Source organism: Sarcophilus harrisii, chromosome 2 (genome assembly GCF_902635505.1).
Source record: "Sarcophilus harrisii chromosome 2, mSarHar1.11, whole genome shotgun sequence".
Taxonomy (NCBI): domain Eukaryota; kingdom Metazoa; phylum Chordata; class Mammalia; order Dasyuromorphia; family Dasyuridae; genus Sarcophilus; species Sarcophilus harrisii.
In genome coordinates this window covers 355,489,091-355,511,198 of record NC_045427.1, presented here as the reverse complement: position 1 = coordinate 355,511,198, position 22,108 = coordinate 355,489,091, and the positions used below count along the sequence as shown (strand labels likewise).

At 42.9% G+C, this 22,108-nt stretch overlaps 1 protein-coding gene across 2 annotated transcripts; it reads right to left on the bottom strand.

Moving 5' to 3' along the window:
• Window positions 1-5,480: 5,480 nt before the first annotated feature.
• On the bottom strand, window positions 5,481-12,032 carry CKB (creatine kinase B). Of its 2 annotated transcripts, none has more exons than XM_031953193.1 (8): window positions 11,931-12,032; window positions 10,851-11,026; window positions 10,237-10,391; window positions 9,823-9,955; window positions 8,624-8,795; window positions 6,963-7,086; window positions 6,185-6,374; window positions 5,481-5,877 (listed from the first exon to the last, which is right to left on the bottom strand). In XM_031953193.1, exons 2-8 carry the CDS (start codon window positions 11,017-11,019, stop codon window positions 5,699-5,701), a joined length of 1,122 nt encoding a protein of 373 aa, XP_031809053.1. In that variant the 5' UTR covers window positions 11,020-11,026; window positions 11,931-12,032; the 3' UTR covers window positions 5,481-5,698. The 2 variants fall into 2 exon arrangements, with proteins under 2 accessions (XP_031809053.1, XP_031809052.1); XM_031953192.1 differs by having other exon boundaries at window positions 10,851-11,055; window positions 11,931-12,021.
• Between the last annotated feature and the right edge of the window lie 10,076 nt (window positions 12,033-22,108).

Here is a 22,108-nt window from a genome sequence, read left to right as displayed (position 1 = left end):
AACATATATATATACTGGAAAATTCTTGGTCTTGCATATTTATCTCAGTTTTTGATATGTCATATCAGATTTTTATCAGCAGTATTTGGGGAAAATCTATTTCCCATTTGATGGTTTATCTATTTTTGTCTGAATTACTTTTATTCTTGCAAAAATATTTTAAATGCTACATAATTTAAATGTCTTAGTTTGTGTTTTATGATCATATCTATTCTTTGTTTGGTTAAGAATTCTGCCCTAATATGGAAAATGCCATCCACATCTAGAGAAAACTATGTTGTTTGTTTGGTTGGTTTTTTTCTTTTCTCGTGATTTTTTTTCCCCTTTTGATCTGATTTTTCTTGCACAACATGACAAATATGGAAATGTTTATAAGAATTGCACATGTTTAACATGTATCAGATTGCTTGCTGTCTTGGAAAGGAAAGAGGTAAGGGAGAGAGGGAGAAAAATTCAACAATGAATGCTGAAAAGTATTTTACATATATTTGGAAAAATAATATTGGGGGAAAAAAAAGAATTCTCTGCCCAGTTACAGCAGTGACATGTAAATAGTCCATCATTCTTAAAGAAGCCCCTCCCCACCCCCCAGGCAGTCCAATCCCACTTCCTTGTTTGAGCCCTTTTTCTTGTGATGGATGTCAAATTCAGAAAGAGGTCATAGTGGGCAATTCCAGAATGTTCCCAGCCACCCTCCTCCTCTGGCAGTATCCCCAGCCATCCCTGACCCAGCTCTAAGGTCAGGATCCAGCCATCCCTAGGGAAGGAGCAAGGGCCAGGCAGATCTGGGTAGGGCACCAGATTATACAACCTACCCATAAACTATAGGCAAGACAGACAGACACACACACACACACACACACACACACACACACTCTCCTGACACAAGTCAGGATAGGTCAGAAGAAAATCTGGCCAAATGAGAAAAGAATGAGGCTCAATCTAAAAGGTGCCCTTCTTCCAGCTCTCAGACATGCACCCAGCTCAATTCTTTCCCTTTCTAGATTTACTTCCTTAGAATTCCCAATTCTTCTCTCTGAAGCTCTGAATTTTACAGATGATGAAAAATTAAGGCCCAAAGAAGGAAACGATTTGCTCAAGATCAGTATTTGACATGAGATTCAACACAATTTCTGGTTTTCCAATTCCTTGAACAGTGTTCTTTCACTTATTCTATATGCTGTTCTTTTCTTTTTGATATTCATGACTTATTTTTTAAAAATTTTAATAGCTTTTTATTTTCAAAATACATGCAAAGATAATTTGCAACAGTCACTCTTGCAAAACCTTGTCTTCCAAGTTTTTCTCCCTCCTTCACTCCCTCTCTCCCTCCCCTAGATAGCTAGTAATCCAATATAGGTTTAAAATGTGCAATTCTTTTAAACATATTTTCCACATTTATATAATGCTTTCTTATACCTCCTCCCAGGATTCCCTGGTCCTTCTAACCAACTTTTTCCCCACCAAAAAAATCTGCTATCACTTTCTATTCTTTGAATCTGCACACTTTGCTAACCCAGATTACATTTTATGTTGTTACCTTTGTACTGGTAGAATATTACCAAGTCAGAGTCTTGTTCTGATTCATACTTCAAGAAGCTTTGCTTTCATCTCTCTGTAGAGGTGAAATTGTAAATTGTCATTAGACTATTTCTCTCTCTCTTTTTTTTTTTTTTTAATGCTCATAAAAGACTTTATTTTATTTTTTTTTTATTTAATAGCCTTTTATTTACAGGATATATACATGGGTAACTTTACAGCATTAACAATTGCCAAACCTCTTGTTCCAATTTTTCACCTCTTACCCCCCCACCCCCTCCCCTAGATGGCAGGATGACCAGTAGATGTTAAATATATTAAAATATAAATTAGATACACAATAAGTATACATGACCAAAACGTTATTTTGCTGTACAAAAAGAATCAGACTCTGAAATATTGTACAATTAGCTTGTGAAGGAAATCAAAAATGCAGGTGGGCATAAATATAGGGACTGGGAATTCAATGTAATGGTTTTTAGTCATCTCCCAGAGTTCTTTCTCTGGGCGTAGCTGGTTCAGTTCATTACTGCTCCATTGGAAATGCTTTGGTTGATCTTGTTGCTGAGGATGGCCTGGTCCATCAGAACTGGTCATCATATAGTATTGTTGTTGAAGTATATAATGATCTCCTGGTCCTGCTCGTTTCACTCAGCATCAGTTCGTGTAAGCATTAGACTATTTCTCAAGAATACTGCCATTACTTGTGATGGAGAGAGCCATCTGGGAAAAGAGGGAGGACTGGGGATTTAGCGTGGATCAAGGCATAGTGTTTTCACCTTTGTTATTTGCTTACCTTTTTCTTTCTCATTTTTTTCTTTTTAGTCTGATTTTTCTTGTGTAGTGTTATGGATGTGGATATGTGTGGAAGAATTGCACATGTTTGATACATATTGGATTGTTGGGAGAGGGGGTTTTACAGGGGTGAATGTTCTAAGCTATCTGCATATATTTTGAAATGGGAAATTACAGTTTTAAAAAAATACAAATATTGCCATCAAGGAACTGGAAATTGAGTAGATGCTTAGGGAAATGGGGAATGGTATATGAAGGTAATACAAGAAATGATGAGCAGGCCGATTATAGAAAAGCCTGGAAAGACCTACATGTACTGATGTGGAGTGAAGTGCTGATGAACTGAGTGCAGAACCAGATCATTGCTCACAGTAACAAATTATGAGGATCAACTTGGCTTTTCTCAATAATTCAGTCATTCTTGTGATACAAAATGCCATCACATCCAGAGGGAGAACTATGAACACCAATTGTGGTTCAAACCATGATATATCCCGTTTCCTTTTTTGTGGTTTCTTTTTTCCTTTTGGTCCAATTTTTCATGCACAATATGACAAATATAGAAATGTGTTTAAAAGGATTGCACATATTTAACCTATATCAGATTGTTTCTGTCTTGGGGAAGGAGGAGGTAAGGGAAGGAAGTAGCAAAATTTAGAACACAAAGTTTTACAAAAATGAATCTTGAAAACTATTTTTACATGTACTTGGAAAAGCAAAAAACTATTGGAAAAAAATGCCAAAAAAATAAATTATTCCTTAGCCAACTCTGTTAATAAGGTAATGATAGATCAATAATAGCAATCACAATATTGCCTTGTGTTTCACTTGACACTCTCTGTGCCCTAGTAGATAGTTTAATAACTATCTACAGTGAATAACTAGTTGAAAAATCTCTCACCTAGTAGGCCACCCTGCTCTGGCTCTCTGCCTTTAGCTAAGCTGGTCCTTTGGCCCTAGTGCTGTCCCCAGGGGTCCCTCTCAGGGCCCTTCCAGGCTTGCAAGATGTTCCCAAGCTTCACTGACAGAGCTAGCAGGCACTCAAGGGACCAGAGGAAGACTATCAACACCAATAACTTAAGTAAATGAAGGTAGGCAAGCAACAAGCATTTATTAAGCTCTCAATATTTGCCAGGCCCAGTGCCAAGAGCTGTGATAAAAATGCAAGCCAAAAACCAGCCAGTATCTGCCCTCATTTTTAAGGGGAAGAACTCATTAAAAAATGGGAAGAAGTGAAGTACCAATGCTAGGATGGGTCAGAGTTCAGGGATAGAGATACTCTGATCCTGTGCAGCCCCAATCTTTGTCCTCAGGTAAATGGATGCTTAGCATCTATCATCTTCCTACATGACCAGCCCACTTCCTGTTTTAGTCACACTGCTCTCTGATGCCATCCTTTCTTGGCATCTCTCTTGCAAAGTGCTTTGTTGCCAATATGTCACAGCCCACTCACTCTTCCCAGGTGTCTCTGCTTTGCCATTTGGGTGAATTCCAACTTTGATTCTTGAGATTGTAATAGACTCAGGAAAGCAGAAGGAAGAACTGTTATTAAAAAGATGGATCTTTGGTTCAGGGAAAATTTAAGAGTTAAATTTTAAATGAATTAATTTTACGATTTATAAAAAGATTTTCCTTACAACTACCCTGCAAGAAGGGCAAGACTAATTTTACAGAAAAAACCAGGGCTGAGAAGTTGTCGATGCTCACACCTACTAAGTGCTGGGAATGGGACAAGAATCCAGGTTGTCCAAACTCCATTTTAGTGGATAAACATTCACTACATTGAATTTGAGCAGATACCTTAGAGACCACATACACCAAGTTCTTTGTTCTCCTGGAGCAACTGAGAACAGAGAGAGGACTCAAATCACATTTAGTTTCTGGCAGCACCATGCCCCAGCTCTTTATTCTTCCCAAGCAATAGGTCTTGAGGGAGTAAGATTGAATAATGCAGACATGACATATTTAAGCCAAAGGAGTAAAGATTAAGAGAAGGGTGTGGACAGAAATGCTGCCGTTTCTGCAATCTAAACTTAGTTCTAATAAGTGTAATTAGGAAGCAGGGTATCTGGCTTGAGAGGAAGCCTCAGCTGTTAGAAGAAAAATCAGGCTTACCTTCCCATCCTTTAAATCACATGGGCTGGTACTTAAGGCATTCATTGAATTCAATAAAAAGGAGAAATTAACTTTCAAATAGTTTCTCCTCTAGCAGTTGTCCTCCGTTTTTGTCCTTTCCATCTTTGGAATTACTGAAAAATCAGTTGCTTAATTCTTAATGATCTTTCAGTGGTTCCTCATGGCCTCCAGAACAAAATGCAAATTCTTCTGCTAGGGACTTATGCATTTCACCTGGCTTCAGCCAGTCTTTAAGATTATTCTTCCTAATCCTCAGTTCTATTGTGAAACTGCTAATTTGCACCACAATTAGGGAACAATCTGACCACAATTTTCATTTCTGATATGCAACATTACCACTTCAACTGGTAAGCTGCAACTCTTTCTGCAAACTTCAGTTGATTTTCTCCAAGGGCAATACATATTTATGGTGTATCTTCCCTAGAGCTAAGGGTAAAGGATTAGTCTGAAAGCAAACATATTCCTCCCATTCACCTATGATCTAGAATAGTTCTTCCTCCTTATGGGATTGGGTTAAGATTATGCATAGGATTTTTAGCAACTCCTGTAAGCAGAATGACTACATAATGTTCCATCTCCCACATTTGTACTCACTGTCCTATGTTCTCGGAATACTCTCCACCTCTGCCTCTTGGAAGGCTTCAGAGCCCGTATGTCACTTCCTTTAACCAAATCCAATTAAGTGCAAATTCCCACCTTGTAAACCTGTATGAATTAAACTTTCCCTCACCCAGTACTGGTCAAAGAATATGGGAAATGCAAAGTTTAAAGTGGCAGTTCAAGTCTGTCCACGGAGGCTATCATCTTTGTGTATGAAATTACAGAATGTAGAAAATTCAAATTTAAAAGATGCTAGGGTGGAAGCCCAAGGAAGAGTACCCTAGGCATGGGTGCAATTATCAGCTTGGAAGAAAAATTTCTAATCCAAGTATGACTTACACTAAGCACCTTTCATTTCTCTGGAATGAATTCTATGGGATCAGAAGAAAATTACAACATGATCCACATGAGTCAGGCCAAAACAATAGTTTTATTTCAGCATTCAGCAATCTCAGCCATCAAAAAATAAAACTCTAACACCAAAGGATGGAAGGAAGACTTCTCTACAGCATGATTTAGGTGGGCTGCATCGGGAAACCCCCCCCCCCAGGGCGCCACAGGCAGGAAGGATGGTGGTTATTCATTCATCCAATAAATTAGGAAGCGCAGAATTCAGGGGGCCAACTGCTCATTTCTGGGCTGGCATAAGGTCATCGATGGACTGGCCCTGCTCCAAACGCTTCTCCATCTCAATGAGCAACTTCACGCCATCTACCACCATCTGCACCAGCTCTACTTCTGAGAAGCCCAGTCGGTCAGCATTGGAGATGTCAAAGACACCGCCCACAGCTGCTGTGTCCACTCCACCTGTGTAAGGAACAGTATTTAAAGGCTTTCAGGTACCAGTTCAATTCAAGGGATTAAATATTTACAAGATTGGGGGAGGTCAGACCCTCATGTGAAAACCACTATGCAAATAGAAGCAAATATACCCAAGTGTATAAAAACCACTGGATGGAGGCTTCCTTGAACCTAATGTTGTCTCAGCTATTATGTAACCGAATTTGTCATTTGTTCTCTGAAGGCCTTGTTCTGGTAGGGGGCAAATCTGGTCATCTACTTCCCAATCGTAGGAGCCTATTCACCCCAACCCTTGCCCTCCCTTTGTACATACCTGTGCCTCTTTTCTGCAGCCTCAGCTTCTTCAGCACCTCGCCAAACTTCTCATACTTGCCCAGGTGGGGAAGTTTGATGTGGACACCTGCACGCAGGCCTGTGCCCAGGTTGGAGGGGCAGGTCAGGATGTAGCCCAAGTGGGGGTTCCACATGAACTCGTAGTTCTTGGTCTTAAAAAGGCTTTCAATCTAAGAGGTGAAAGTTATGATCTGTCAGTCCAGAAGGCCCATTTTCCCACATCCAATACAAGTGATTAGAGCAAGAAGCCTCAGTTGCAGAAGGATCCCAAGGGATGCTGTGCCTTCTTGTTGGCATGGCTCCCTATGAGGCAATTGGGGAATAGTACCAAACCCCTTAAGGAGAGAACACGATGATTCTCTTCCAGGGGGTACAAGCAGAGAAAGGAAGGAGCCTAGTGGCGTCAGAAGCCAGTCCCCATGGACCAGTGCCATGGTAACCGTAAGCAGATGCCAAATACAAAGTCATTCCCCAGAGGTAGTGAAAGCCTAACTTTACTTCTGAAAGGGACAGAGCATATTCTTGGGCCATCAGGTGAGCAAAGTCAGAAACAGGTGCTATGGCTACCTGAGGCTATGCAAAGTGATAAACCTCCCATATGGTGAACATAGCCATGCATAGGGCAAGTGGATCAGCTCCAATTACAAAAGCTCCATTTTCTAATTGGGGGTTAGTAGATTGACCCAAGGGATCACGAGATCCCCTTCTGAAAAACAGTGAAAAACTATGGGACAGCTTCCTTTTAAAACTGCCCTTACCTGGGTGAGCCCTGTGCAGAATCGTGTGAACACCTCCTTCATGTTACCTCCCTTCTGCATGGAGATAACCCTCAGGTGATCTTCCTCATTGATCCACACCAGAAAGGTCTTGTTGTCATTGTGCCTAAAGGCAGAAAAAAGTTAAGTTCTAGAGTTCTAGATTGCTCTCCCCAAGCAGCAAGGATGCAAGGGACCAGAAGGTAAAGAATATTTAAACAAGTGATTTAAGTTTAGAAAAAACTATGCTCTACAGAAAACAAAAACACAAGGTCTTGTGTTGCAGTTCAAGTCTTTTCTACCCTAATTTAGGGAAGGCAGTAGGGAGGGAACAGGAAATGAGCTGGACAAGATCACATTATCAGGAATAGCACAAAGATCTCAGGAAAGAAAATGGCCATGACCTTGGCTCCCTAGTGTTGCAAGCTAGATGAGACAAAAGCTTATGTTCCAGCCTTCTGTTCCCAGCCTTCTCCCTGAAGGTCACTGGAAGCTGGCACCTCCTCCTCTCCCACCTGCCTTGGCAAGGAGGAAAGCTCAAACCAGTCCTGGCCTTCCCTTCCTTCCCAGTGCTACCTTGACTGCTGGGATGCAGCCAACCGAGGCACAGGGGACATGGAGAACACCTCCAGAGAGCAGGAGATGGGACTGAGGGACAGAGGGGGGAAAGGCTCATAAGATCCAGAGAACAAGACAGCAAAACTGCCATGCCTAAAGGGGCAGGTGTGGGGGTTAGACTCTCAATTTGAAATAAATGCTAAACAGAGCATTTAGGCCCGGACCAATGGAATGGGGCAGATGGACAGTTTTTCCCTTTCTGTATTTCTTGGTAGTCACGTCAGCATTGAGCCTGCAGGGCAGGATCCCCCTAGGTGTTATCTCGGCACTCTTGGCAGCAAGCCATTTGTGTGTAAGGAGGCCTGGGGTGGGAGTGGATAGCTAGTCCTAAACCGAGTTAGGAGACCTAGTGTTAGGCCATGGAAGGTCTGCTGCTTAGCCAAGGAGGGCAGGAGGGTTTGAATCTAGGTATTATGCTGAGGAACTATAGTCACTGGTGGGAAGGGAAGGAGCCCCATCTCTGGCCCTCAGTTAAATACTTACAAATAGTCCATGAAAAAGCTAGCAAGTGGAAGACAAGCCCCGCAGAACCCTCATCCGGGTCTACAAGGTCATATGCCTGCAACAAGAAGCTGGGGTGCCACATTGGCAGCAGCTGGCTGTGCTTGTCAGGCAGGCAGCACAAGTTTGGGTGTGGCTAAACACCTTGACCTTCCTTCCAGTCAAATCCAATTTTTGAGCAGGTGCAGACTGAAGCACTTTAGGATCCTTCATTGGGCCTCAGCTTCCCAATTTGCTGAATTTCTATTAGCAGGGATTTGGGAGTCCCCATCTCTGCAAATTCTACACAAGCATCTTATGCAAGACGTCAAGGCTTTGTTTCCTTTGAGGTTAATATCTATTCCCTTTTTTACAGGAGTAAACAAGAGGCCCACACTTAGCAGTCAGACTCCAGGTCCAATTGCCCAACTGAGCACTCTACAAAGCTAGTTTTGGGCAGTGTTGGGGGTTAAGATTTGAAGGCTTTTTCCTCTGGATCATAAAAACGGTCCAACAACCTCACTAGATATTACTGTCCCTACCACAAGTTCTAGGCCTGCACTCACCAAATGCCCCTGCCATCAGGCCAGTCTCGGGCCATGCCAGAGGCCAAGAGGAGGGGGGAGACAGGCTTGTCGAAGAGGAAGTGATCATCAATCAGCTGCTGCTGTTCCTGCTCAGTCATGTTCTTCAGAGCATAGTACTTCCCATTCAGGTCACCTTCCAGGCTGGCCAGAGCTGTGGGCAACCAGGAAGTAAGGTGTGACAACAGTGGAAACCTGGATATCCCTACACTCCTGTCCCCCTACCTTTGGGAGTAATGGCACTGTCAAAGACCACCCAGCTTCACTTTTCTTTAATAGGGAGCTGTACTTGGTCCCATGCTCTTTTGCTTGTGGTCAACAAAATGCCATGGGCTAGGGAATTGGGACAAGTCGACTTAAAAAATGGGCCTGTCAATTTTTATCTCATCGACTTTATTTTGGGAGGGGGAAGGAGAGGGGAAGATTTATGCTCTGAAAGTGAGAATCCCAGACACCTGCCATGAGCCAGTGAATTATCAACCTAGACTCAAGGCCAGATGCCTTTTATTTTCAATTTTAAGGCAACTCAGCTGACCCAGTTCTTATTGGGACGTATTAGGATTATCTTCTTCCCTTTTCCACCCTAAAAATTCTAGTTGTGAAACACCCCACTAGCGGGTGATGGGTGACTAAGTAATTGCCTCTAGACACCACACTTGCTCATTTTCACATAATTATATAGAATTTATAGTGGATAGGATTAATGTTAAAAATGACTACATACTGAGGGCCCTGCTGAATTCTAGCGTTAGTGAAGGAACCTCTGAATCTAAGGTCGGAAGGACAGCAGGGCACCTGGCAATGCAGACTGAGCCAACATGCCTTAGCTATAAGCAAAGTAGTTTCTCATTACCCCTGGGGAGGAGAGGGAGTCTTCCTGCCCGAGGCAATACCAGGGCACCTGGCAGTACAGGCTCACCACCTTTTGGACAGCAGAGCCTCTAGCTTCCAATAAGGCTTCCAAAGCATTTTCCAATTATTCTAGCTTGGATTTAACATGTGCCAAGTCCCTATTCAATGGAGCAGATGACAGGACTATCACTTTCATCAGCATGGATTTACTCTAGTATTTCAGTATTTAAAGTGCTTTAAGTCAGGCGAGACTATGGGTCCCAGTTGGAGTGCTTCCTTGTAGCCTATTAGGGAAGCCTGAGGTCCACCCCTCCACTTCTATGAAATACCTTCCACGGACAGTTTTTCTATGGCACGGCGCTCGCCCCGGCTACAGTGTGGAGGCAGGCAGAACCCCCGGATGCTGCGACCAGTTCGGACACGAGAACTCAGCACATAGTTAGGATCCAGGTCATCACCACCCTGGGGTAAAGAAATGAAGATTTGGGTACACCTCCCAATGCAACCCCCTTGCCTTAAAACCATCTCACACTTCCCTCAAACCCTGTCCTGAACATCCCTCAACTGATATTCGGGACAGCTTAATCATCTCCATATCCATCTTCTTCCCCCTCCCCAGCCCCAGTTACTTCTCCATCTGCATGGGGTTTGGGATAGGCTAATCCCTTTAGCACCGAGTTGAAGCTTAGCAGAGCCATATAAGGGCAAGCAGCCAGAGATTGGGGGAGGAGGGACCAACCTACCTGCAGATTGTCAGGGTTAAGGTCAGTCTTATGCTCATCTGAAGGCTTGTAGCCACCGTGGCGATCTTCGATGATGGGGTCAAACAGTTCCTTGAACACCTCGTAGCTCTCTTCATCTCCAGCCACACAGCCCACAGTCATGATGAATGGGTGCCCTGCACAGAGGCAAAGGTGGAGGATGTAGAAAGGAGACTAGACCGGGAAAATAAGGGCCCCTTATTTATATGTCTATCCATGCGGCCATGGTTACGTGCGATGTTTGAACTCTGATTCTTGGTCTGTGTTCTTGCTGTAAAATTTTTTCCTTGTGGAATAACGAGGAAAGACCTCAATATGGGAAAAATGGGATACACGCCTTCCACCTAGGATTAGTGTGCCCTGCTACAGTATCCAAGATTGTGGGCAAATAGATCAAAGGCACAAATTTCCTCATCCTCAAAAGGAGGCGTCGGGGCAAGTACTTTTGAGGACACGGAGACAGAAATTAGGCACTCGGGGAAATAATGGGAGAACAGGCTTCGATGGAAGAACTTTACTGAACGTCCCTACACAGCGTGCAAGGCAAAGGAAAGTAGGACGGAGGTCCGAGGAGGTGGGGGCGGGGGAGGCAGTACCTGGGTTGTCCACGCCGGTCTGGATGACATCATCCAGGGTGAAGCCGCTGGACGTAGCCTTATCCCGGAGCTTTTCATAGAGCTCTGGTGTCAGCACCTTAGCCATGTGGTTGTTGTGGGAGGAGAGGTCGGGGTATTCCTCCTCGGCGGGGTAGCGGGACTTCAGCATGTTGTGGCTATTGGAGAATGGCATGATGGCAGGAGGCTGGCGGGGTTACCAGGACAAGGAGATCACTCACTCAGCCCCCAGCTTCTCCTCCTGCACCCCCACCGGGAGCCCGAGCCACAGCCGCAGGGAGAGGGGGGGGGAGGAGGAAGGAGGGGAGGAGGCTGCGACAACGCCCCGCGCAATATGTACAAAGCTACACTGCTGACTGCCGGGCTGTCTCCTCCTCCCCTTCCTCCTCCTCCTCCTCCCCCCCGCCTCTTCCTCTCCTCCTCCCGGCAGCCCTCCCAAGGTCAAAGCCGCTGCAGCCCTCGCGGATGGGTTGGGGACCCAACACCTGCGAGCCGGGACGGAGACGGGGAGAGGGCGCGCAGGAGACGTCCCAAGGAAAGGATCCCCGCTCTCCCCATCTTTCCCTCCGCAGGGTCTGGAAGCCAGTGCGGGAGGAGGAGGAGCTGGGGGAGCGGGTGCGCGCAGGGAAGAGGATAAAAGCGAGAAGATGGGGGAAGAGGAGCCTGGGCAGGGAGGGGAGGCAGACGCGCCGCTGGGACCCCCGACACCCCCTCGCGCAGCAGCAACCCTCTGATCCCAGGTCGTTCCCCGACATCCCGGGGGAATCGGGAGAGAAGAACATCCCCTTCCCGAGACTCCATCCGCGTTAGTCCGAGGAGGCAGCGGCGTCCGAGTCTCCCCGGCTCCCGGCCCCGGGGCCCCCATTTGCCGCACTCCCCTCCGTCCCCCACGACGGCCCCCCCATTCTGGGGGCACGGGACGCCCCGTCCCGGCTCCTGGAGCCCCGCGGAGCGGGCGGCAGCCCGTCACACAGGCGTCGGTCCCGAAGCAGAGACAGGTGCGCCGGGCCGGGCGTCGGGGGCTGCGCGGATCCAGCGGGGGGCGCCCGGGCGGGCACTCACCGAGACTGTCCGCAAGGGTGGCAGGAGGGAGGCAGGGAAGATGCTGCTGCTGCTGCTGCTCTAAGATCCCGGGGCACCTTAGCCGAGCTCAGTCACCGAGTCCCAGAAGCGATGCCCTCCTCCGTTTTTATAGAGGCCAGGATGGGCCCTCCCATTGGTCGGTATTTATATCCCATTCATTCTATTGGTCCCTGGCTGGAGGGAGTCTCCCCGCTGTCTTTGTCTATTAGCAGCTCGGTGCCTTCCATTTTGTTTACCCTCGGGGATGCGCTGCCCCCCCTCAGCCCCCGGAGGGAAGCCTACAGCCCCTTCCTCAAACCGGGGGCCCGAGCCCCGCCTTCCCCTCCCTTCTCGGGGAGGGGGAGGGGAAGGCGGGGAAAGGAGGAGAACGCGAGAAATGATGGGAGGGCGTCTCGGAAACCAGAAGAGGCTTTAGCGACCCCAGATAACCAGAGGACGCGCGGGAAGCGCTTTGCACACCTTAAAGCGCTCCTAGCTATTCAATGCTAGCCCAGCCTCTGATTTCAAAGGCGGAGAAACAGGCCCGCGGAGAGGGAATGGCGGATGAGAGGGCGTCAGTCAGGATTCAAATCCAGACCCGGAGTCCTCTCTCTTTGCTACGCCGCACCTTCCCTCCAAAGGCCAGCCCCCAAAGCTGTGTCTCTGCTCCCCAAGCGCGGAGCCGGGTGGATGCTTCCCAACCTTGGCAGCTGGGGGATGACGCAGGACTCCTGGTCCTCTGCAAAGCCAAGGGTAGATGGATGTCACTGGGATCAGGTGATCCAAGCTCAAAGCCTGAATCTCTCTCCCCTACAACCTTCGGGTAAAATCATAAGATGTCAGCGTCAGAAAGGGGGAGGGGGAGAGCGTGACTTAGAGATTCATCGAGTCCAATTCCCTTATTTTACAAATGGGGAAATTGCAGAAAATTGAAGGAACTTTCCCAAGGTCATAAAGCAAGTCAAGTGGGAGGGCCAGAAGGAGAATAATAGAATTTATAAAACTGAAAGAAATCTTAGAATCCATCAAGTCCAACCCTATCTGTGTATAAATGAATGAACAATGAATAAATGAAAAAGCCCAGATTGTCAAGAATCTGGAGATCTGGATTTGAATTCTAGTTCAAAGGAAAATTAGCAATGGGGACCCGCGAGGAAACTTCTTTTCTGACCTGAGAATCTGTTTCTGCAAAATGAGTTGGTGGGACTGGATAATCTTAAAAGGCTCTTTTGTTTCTATTCTATGAGGGGAAAACTGATGTATTGCAAAGAGCAGAATTTGGAATCAGAGTTAGAATTCTGCTTCTGCCATAATTCCTCTTATGACCTTGGATAAGACATTCAGTCTTAGTTTTCAAGCACCTCATCTGTGAAGTGGAAATTTGAACAAGGCCATCTCTAAGGTCTCTTCCAGCTCAAAGTTCCCCTACTTTCCTCTGGCTTGGTGTTCTTAACAATTTACCAGATAAAAGTCCCCCTTCTAGAAAGCCTTTCTCAATTCCCTTTAATTCCTTCCCTTCTATTGCTTATCTCTAATTCATTCTATCAATAGTATGTTTGTATATAGTTGCTTGCTGTTAATGAGGTCCTTAAGGACAGTGACAGATTTTTGCCTTTTTTGTATACCCATCATTTAACACAGGATATACATACACAGGCACTTAATAAATATGTACTAGTTACTAAGAGCTTCAGGTAATTATTTTTTGAGTCTTGGTGGGCTAAAGAGAAAGTGGGTAGCTCTCCAAAAACTTAAGCATGTTGGGAGAAGCTAAGGGCCAATTTTCTTAGGTTTTAGCAAAAAGTCTACAGGGCGAAGTGACATGTTTACTTTTTTTTTTTTTTTTTAAATTTAATAGCCTTTTATTTACAGGATATATACATGGGTAACTTTACAGGATTAACAATTGCCAAACCTCTTGTTCCAATTTTTCACCTCTTACCCCCCCCCACCCCCTCCCCTAAATGTCAGGATGACCAGTAGATGTTAAATATATTAAAATATAACTTAGATACACAATAAGTATACATGACCAAAACATTATTTTGCTGTACAAAAAGAATCAGACTCTGAATTATTGTACAATTAGCTTGTGAAGGAAATCAAAATGCATGTGTGCATAAATATAGGGATTGGGAATTCAATGTAATTGTTTTTAGTCATCTCCCAGAGTTCTTTTTCTGGGCATAGCTAGTTCAGTTCATTACTGCTCCATTAGAAATGATTTGGTTGATCTCGTTGCTGAGGATGGCCTGATCCATCAGAACTGGTCATCATCTAGTATTGTTGTTGAAGTATATAATGATCTCCTGGTCCTGCTCATTTCACTCAGCATCAGTTTGTGTAAGTCTCTCCAGGCCTTTCTGAAATCATCCTGTTGGTCATTTCTTACAGAACAGTAATATTCCATAATTTTCATATACCACAATTTATTCAGCCATTCTCCAACTGATGGACATCCATTCAGTTTCCAGTTTCTAGCCGAAGTGATATGTTTACTGAGGAATAGCACCAGATTGGAAGATTCACTGAGTGATCTTGGACATGTAAGAGATTCAAGGAGTTTCAGTGATCAGCATGAGGAAGTGACCAGGAGCACTGACTAGGAGTCAGGACACCTAGTTTTTGCTCCCACTTCTGCATCTGCTATGTGAATCATTTCCCCTGAGGTTGAATTTCCCTCTCTGTAAAATGAGAGGACGGGTCTTGAGGTTCTCTTGGTTCCCTCCTACACCCCAGCCATTTTTCTTCCATCCACCATGATATCAGACATCCTGCCCTAAAATTTTTAATGCTTACAGCTTCTGGTACTACTCTCTAGCTCAGTTCCTCAGTATCTAGATTGGGAAGGGGCCACTTTACACCCAATCTCTTGCCAATTGTTAACCTTCATTTAGTTTCCTCCCCCACTATAATTAAACCAATACTGCCCTTGTTTCTAGAAATTGTGTGTTAATGTGTTCTCTATGAAGGATCAGCTCTTCTGATAAAGATAGGATCCAAGACAATCCAAGGAACTCTTGATTAAAAAAAAAAAAAAAAATGTGATCTACCTCCAGAGAGAAAACTTTGATTCTGAGGTAAGATTAAAGCATACTTTTTAAACTTTCTTTATTTTTCTTAGTTTGTGTGTCTGTAGTTTTTTCTCAACATGATAATATGAAAACATGTTTTTTATGACTTCAACATGTATAATTGAGATCATATGGTTTGCCTTCTCAATGGATGGAGGAGGGGTAGGAAGATTATTTAGAACTCAATTTTTAAAAAATAAATATTAAAGAAATTTTACATGTAATTGTGAAATATTTAATGAAATTAAAATATTTTTTGAAAAATATATTCCCTAGGACTTTACTCAAACATCCCTGTGACATTTCAAGCCAAAATAGTTTTCCTTGGACACTGCTTCCTATATGTGTAGATGCCCCCATAGTGCTTGGAACATATAAATACTTAATAAATGTTTTTCATTTATTCATATTCTAAGCAGCATTGAGTATTCAAACAATAAGTATTTATTTTGTAGGTGGCACTGTGCTAAGAGTTAGGGAAACAAAGAGTGAGAAAAATATTTCCTGATGTCAAAGAGTTCATATTATAAAGATGGAAACAACTAAATTACTAGGTGCATACAAGATATACAGAAAGTAGATGAAGGTAATCTCAGAGGGACAGACACTAGCAGCTGGGGAATCCAGGAAATATGTCCTACCAAAGATAAATTTTGAGACTTGAACAAAGAAAACTAGAAGCTGGAAGTGAGAAATGGAAGGTGTCTAGGCCTGAGGGAAAACCAGTACAAAGGAGAAGGGATATAGAGTGTCTAGTTTGAGGAATAGTAAATATCTAACGCTGAAGGACTTATTATGAAAAATGTTATCCAAATTCAAGAAAAATAACTGGTTGTGTCTGAATACAGACTGAAGCATACTTTTTTAAAACATTTTTTTTAAGGGGGAATCTTATGTTTTCTTTTTCAACATGACTTTTATAGAAATGTTTTACATAACTTCACATGTGCCACCTCAGTGGGGGGAAAGGGAGAAAATTTGGAATTCAAAGATTTAAAAAACAAATGTAAAAATTCTTTTACATGTATTTGAGGGAAAAAAAATTTTTTTTAAGTTAAAAAGAATATTTAGTCTAATGTATGGAAAAGAGTAAAGTACAAGAAGAATGGAAAGGGAGGAAGTGGGGCAGTTTCAAGGAGGTGAAACAAAATGGCCTTTAGAATGAGGGGATCTGGATTCAAATCCCACTTATTATCTAGGTGATTAAGGCCAAGTCGATTTGGGTCCCAGCTTCCTCATTTATAAATAAAGGAGTTGAACTAGATGACCTCTGAGGTCCCTACAGACAAGATCCATGATTCTAACTCATCTTGCTCCATTCATCTCACAAGGGAGAAAATTGAAATCCACAGATTTCAACTCTTCAGCTAAATTCTTTACTTCTTCCAGGAGGTGAGGGACACTGCACCAGCAGACAGGTTCCGGCAAGGATGGGGTTAAGATTTCTTTCCTAAAAAGCTTAAAGCCCCAAAACAAGAATCTCTAAATGGAAGAATGAATGGAGCTTGGAGGGAAGTGAGATAGAGAGGTCCCTGAACACCAAACTCCAATTGAGAAATATTACCCTTCCTCCACTCTTTGAAATCCTTCTCCCCTTGAATGAGTTTGGACCTTGGCTGAAATCCCGGGTTTTATCTGATGTTTACCTAGTAATTGTTCTAAGGAAACGCTTTCTCCTAGACTGGGAACAGAACAGCCCAGCCCAGCCTAGCCCAGCCCAGCCTAGCCTAGACCAGCTCCACTCTGAGTAACCCTTCGATCCTTCCATCCCTCTGCTTTCAGGTGTTGGACAATAAAGGAATGTCTCCTTCCAACCTGGCCTTCAGACCTGCAGCCGACCTTTATTCTTCTTGGGAGGGCTGGACTCCTTTAAGCTCTGGTCCCCACAGTCTGTTTAGAACTCTCACAACATAGGCTAAGTACTACAGTGAAACATCCCTCTGGAATGAAGGAGGCTTCTGTTCAAATCCAGCTTTAGGCACTAGTTCTGTGATTCTAGGCAAGTATCTGTAACCTTGCTGCCTCAGTTTTTTAATTCATAAAATGGGGAAGATAAGAATAGCAACTATCTTTCAAAGTTGTTGTGAAGATCCCAAATGAGATAATATTTTTTAATCTATAAAGCTTTGTATGTTCAAAACCCATACATAGGTAGTTTTCAACATTCAACATTCAAAGGAACTATGTTCCTTTTTTTTTTCTCCTTCCCTTTGCCCACTCCCTCCCCTGGATAGCAAGTAATCCAATATATATTAAACATGTGCAATTCTTCTGTACATACTTACACAATTATGCTGCACAAGACAAATCAGATCATGATTTTTCTTGTGCAACAAGATAACTATATAAATATGTATACATATATTGGATCTAACATGTATTTCAACATATTTAACATGTATTGGACTACCTGCCAGCTAGGGGAGGGGGTGGGAGGAAGGAGGGGAAAATTTGGAACAAAAGGGTTTGCAAGGGTCAAAGTTGAAAAAATTACCCATGCATATGCTTTGTAAATAAAAAGCTTTAATTTTTTTAAAAAGTGGGTAGAGTGAGGAAGCTCATGTTTTTAATTACTTCAGAGCATGTGTGTTTTGGGTTCTAGTTCCTGAAGTCACTTATTTATAAGTCAACCTGTTTCACTTCATTTCTTTTGAATTGTGAAGTTGTTTTTGGAAAACCCTAAAGAAAAGAAAGAGAAATCAGATCAAAAAGGAAAAAAGATGAGAAAAAAAAATGCAAGCAAACAACAACAGAAAAAGTGAAAATACTATGTTGTGATCCATACTCAGGCGCCACAGTTCTCTCTCTGGGAGCAGATGGCTGTCTCCATCACAAGACCATTGGAACTGGCCTGAGTTACCTCATTGTTGAAGAGCCAAGTCCATCAGAATTGATCACTGTATATTCTTCTTGTTGCTGTGTGTACAATGTTGAGATAAATTTTTAAAGCACTTTGCAAACTTTAATGCCACATAAATCCTCAGCATTTATTCTTAGCATGATTATAACTACTATAAATAATAATCTACAATGAGAGAACATAATAGATTATAGATAATAGATAAGACATAGCCCCTTCTCTCGTATTTAAAGAGGTTCAAAGTACCTTGAAATTTTAACGTTTTATTACATTAGACTTTGCAGAAGACTTTCCTGGTATAGCATGGTGGAGTTTTGAAATTAGAGTCAGGAAGACCTGCATTTGAATCTAGCCATGGACACTGATTAGCTCTTTAGTCACCATCTCAAGAGACTCAGGTTCCTCATCAGTAAAAAGAGGATATCCTTATTCCAGAGGGTTATAAAGAAAGTACTAGCAAACTTTATAGTAGTAAATGAAGGAGTCTTTATTGTTATTCCCTAGATAGTCAGTCCTTGTGGGAAGGGGCAGCTTCAGCTGGGGAAAGGCAAGGTTTATCATCCCCTTTCTTCATTTGGAATAAACTACTGGACACTTAGGTGATGCAGTGGCTATTGTGCCAGGCCTAGAATTCAGATTCAGCTTTTAGACACTTACTAGCTGTGTGACCCTGGATAAGTCACTTTATTCTTTTTACCTCAGTTTCCTTATCCGTGAGAGAAGCTGGAGAAGGAAATGGCAAATCATTCCTGTATAGTTACCAAGAAAATCTCAAATGGGGTCATAAAGAGTGGAAAATAATAACAAAAGTCCCAGAAAGGTCACCCAAAAAGTTAGTGGAATGGACCATACATAGTCTCAATTCAAGTTGTATAGACTTCCCCCATAGAGATTTCCTCTAGAAACTATCACCGGTTATATTATCAACTTCTAGAACTCATGCACTAGAAAGTTGTTGTTATCTTCCTTTCATCTTATCATTGATGGAGTTGCTTTGTAGGCTTCATACACCCAAGGGCAGAACATTCCCCACCCATCCTTGGTTTATGGAATGTCCTGTCCTCAGATGTATAAGGCCTGCAAGGCAACCTTATTAAAGATGAGGTGAAAGGAAGGTACAACTTTCTACTGCATGAATTCTGGAAGCTGATGTTTTTGTATGGCCCTCCAATAATGTGATTGGCAGAATTGTTGGCAGAGAAGTTTCCCCACAGCTGATACAAACTGTCACATAGGAATCTGCCATATATCCTCTTTCATCTAAACAAAACTTTTAATATATGCAAAGCATTTTCTATCTGACCATAGAGATTAAGGTGCCCATTTTATAGTTGAGGCAACTAAGACCTCAAGAGAGTAAATCAAATGCCTATGATCACATAGCTAATAAGTGTCTGAGGAAGGATTTGTAGCCCCATTTTGGGACTGCAGTCCTTACCTATATACTACTTCTTTTATAAAATGGCATATATAGAGATGACCATAGAGAGAATACCCCATATGGAGAAGGGCAATTGAGCCATAGAAAGGCAAGCACATACTGAGACCACCAGATCGCCATTATTTCTTGGTTCCAGACCCCCTTGTATTCCCCATAAAAGTTGGTTTTTAAGACCTGGCATATATAGGCAAGCAGGGATTGTTTTATAGCTTTTGGGGATCTTCAGAAGATGTATTCTATGACACATCAACTGTGAGGTGGGGCCAGAGCCTGAGAACTAGAATTGAACCCCATCCCAGCAGCCTCCTCTTTTGGTCCAAGAACCTCAAAGGACTATATCTTTTATAAGTTATGGGTAGTGGCCCTGAGTCAGAGCCTTTTTGTTGCATATCAGAAACCAGTAGCAAAGTCAAACCAGTTTCTCTAGTGGCAAGTAGGATGCCTTCTTTGTGAACGCCTATGTTCTGTAAGAGGGATATGTCAATCTGTCAAAAAGTATTTGTTAAATGCACCTCTACATAAGGTGCAAAAATGAAATAGTCTTTAACCTCAAGAAACTTACATTCCTCAGCAGATTTTACTCTTCCTTAGGCAAAATCTATTACTATCTCCTCTATATATCTCCAATAGTGCAGATGATGACCTTCATTCTGTATAACTGTGGTCCATGTTCTCCCATTATTCCTCCACAGAGCAGTGTCCAACATACTGGGGAATTTCTTCCAAATCTCTTTGACATTGTCAGGGGAGCACTACAAATACTTATTTAGCTCTTATTGTGAGTCAAGGTACTGCCCTAAGTGCTGAAGATACACACATGTGTATCACATGTAAAGAAAAAGATAGTACCTGTCCTCAAGGAGCATATATTCTAATGGAGAAAAATAAGATATAAAAAGAGGCTGAAAGAGGTGGGGAAGATGGTGATAACATATCTTTAGACTAATGGAAGGTTAGTCCAGACTCTTCCTCAAAATGGAGATTCTGGGAAGAATTTAACTATGGGAAAAGAGTGTAGAGGTAGAAAGCAGCTAAGGCAAGACTATCATTAACAGGATTATAGACTCTAAATTGGAAGAGATTTTTAGGGATTTCTTAATTCAACTCTCTCATTTAAAAGATGATGAACCTGAGGCTTGTGCAATTTAGAGAAATGAAGACTTTGTGTTTGAACCAGGAACCCTGACTTCCAAATTCTGTCTTCTTTCCACTTGCACACGTTATTAATCATTTTACATGATCAACCTACCTTCTTTTCCCTGTTTTTTCCTCCCCTGATTCCGCTTCAGTGAAAGGACAAATATAATAATTCTCCCTAGTGCTATAGGGCTTTAAAGTTCCTCATAGTCAAGCAGTAAAACATTGACACTGCCCTGCATTACAGGATGGCCATCTTGGAGAACTAGAATCTCCAGTGATCATTCGGTCCAATCCATACACAAAAGGCACATCCACTATAACATATCTGACAAGTGGGCATCAGGTATCTTCAGGAGGGGAATCCACTACCTCCACTAGCAGACTATTCCACTACTGGACAGCTCTAAGAGTTTTCCTAAGGTGGAGACTAATTTGGCTTCTTTGTAACTTTTTACCTAATGCTGAGCTCAGCGTTCTGCCCTCTGGGACAAAGAACAAGCCTAAACCTTCCTTCATTACCACAGTTTACCCTCACTCCAGTCTTCTGTTCCCTACGCTAATTATCATAAAATCCTTTGATCACTCCAATATTACAGACATAAATTCCTCTTCTACTTTTCCTCCTTGGAACATTCTCCACCTTTCAATCAATTGTAACACCCAGAATTATTGAATACAATGGTCCAAATCAGGTCTGATTAAGGAACCATCATCACCCTATTTCTGAAAACCTTGTCAGGGTGACCCCTAAGTGGGGTTGGCAGAGAAAGCCTGAAGTATTGATAAGATTGCTCCCTGAGGCAAGCTTTGAAAGGCTTCCCCCCATGGGAATCAGTTCAGCTTTATATTCCATCACAGTGGAGGTCTTATGTAACCCCACTTTACTGTATACAATGAGAAAGGCTAAATTAAGTCAACCCCCCCAGGTTATATTTTCCCTATAAATCTGTCCTTGGCCTGTGCCAAATTTGTTGAATCCCTTTGGGGTAACCCCAGGGCATTCTGCCTTCTGGTGTCTTCCTTCTCACTCCTCTCCCATGCTTCATGGTGATTTTCCTCTCATCCTCCTCACCATACCTCATGGAGTCTTTTTCCTTGTTATAGCTAACTAACTGTTTTAGGGTGCTAAGTCCCTTTCAGGATTTAGCCTGCCAGCTAAGGACGTGTCCCCACCTCATGGGGTGTTTCTTTTGTACTGGATAATTATAAGTTCCATAGAGAAACCTCTCCTTCATATACTCTCCCAACTCTATTTCATATTTACCATTGCCGGTGTCTGTTTTATCTCTTAATTTTGTCTATAATCTATTCTCCTAAATAAATTTGTTTTGCCAAAAAGAATGGCCATTGTGAATCTTTACATGACTGAACCCCAACATCTGATGTGCTTACATCTATCTTATTTGGTGCCAATTGTTTTCAAACTCATCATTTGGTCCTGAATCCCAATCACACCACTAAGATGGTATTTTGTCTACCAAAAAGCAACAATTGCTGACTCATGGAGCTTTTGTTCCACTAAACTCCTCGGACACCAATAGCTGTGTGACCTTGGGCAAATCACTTGATTCTGCCACAGTTTCCTCAACTATAAAATGGGGGTAATAATAGCAAGTACCTCCCAGGATTGTTGTAAGAAACAAAGGACATAATATTTATAAAA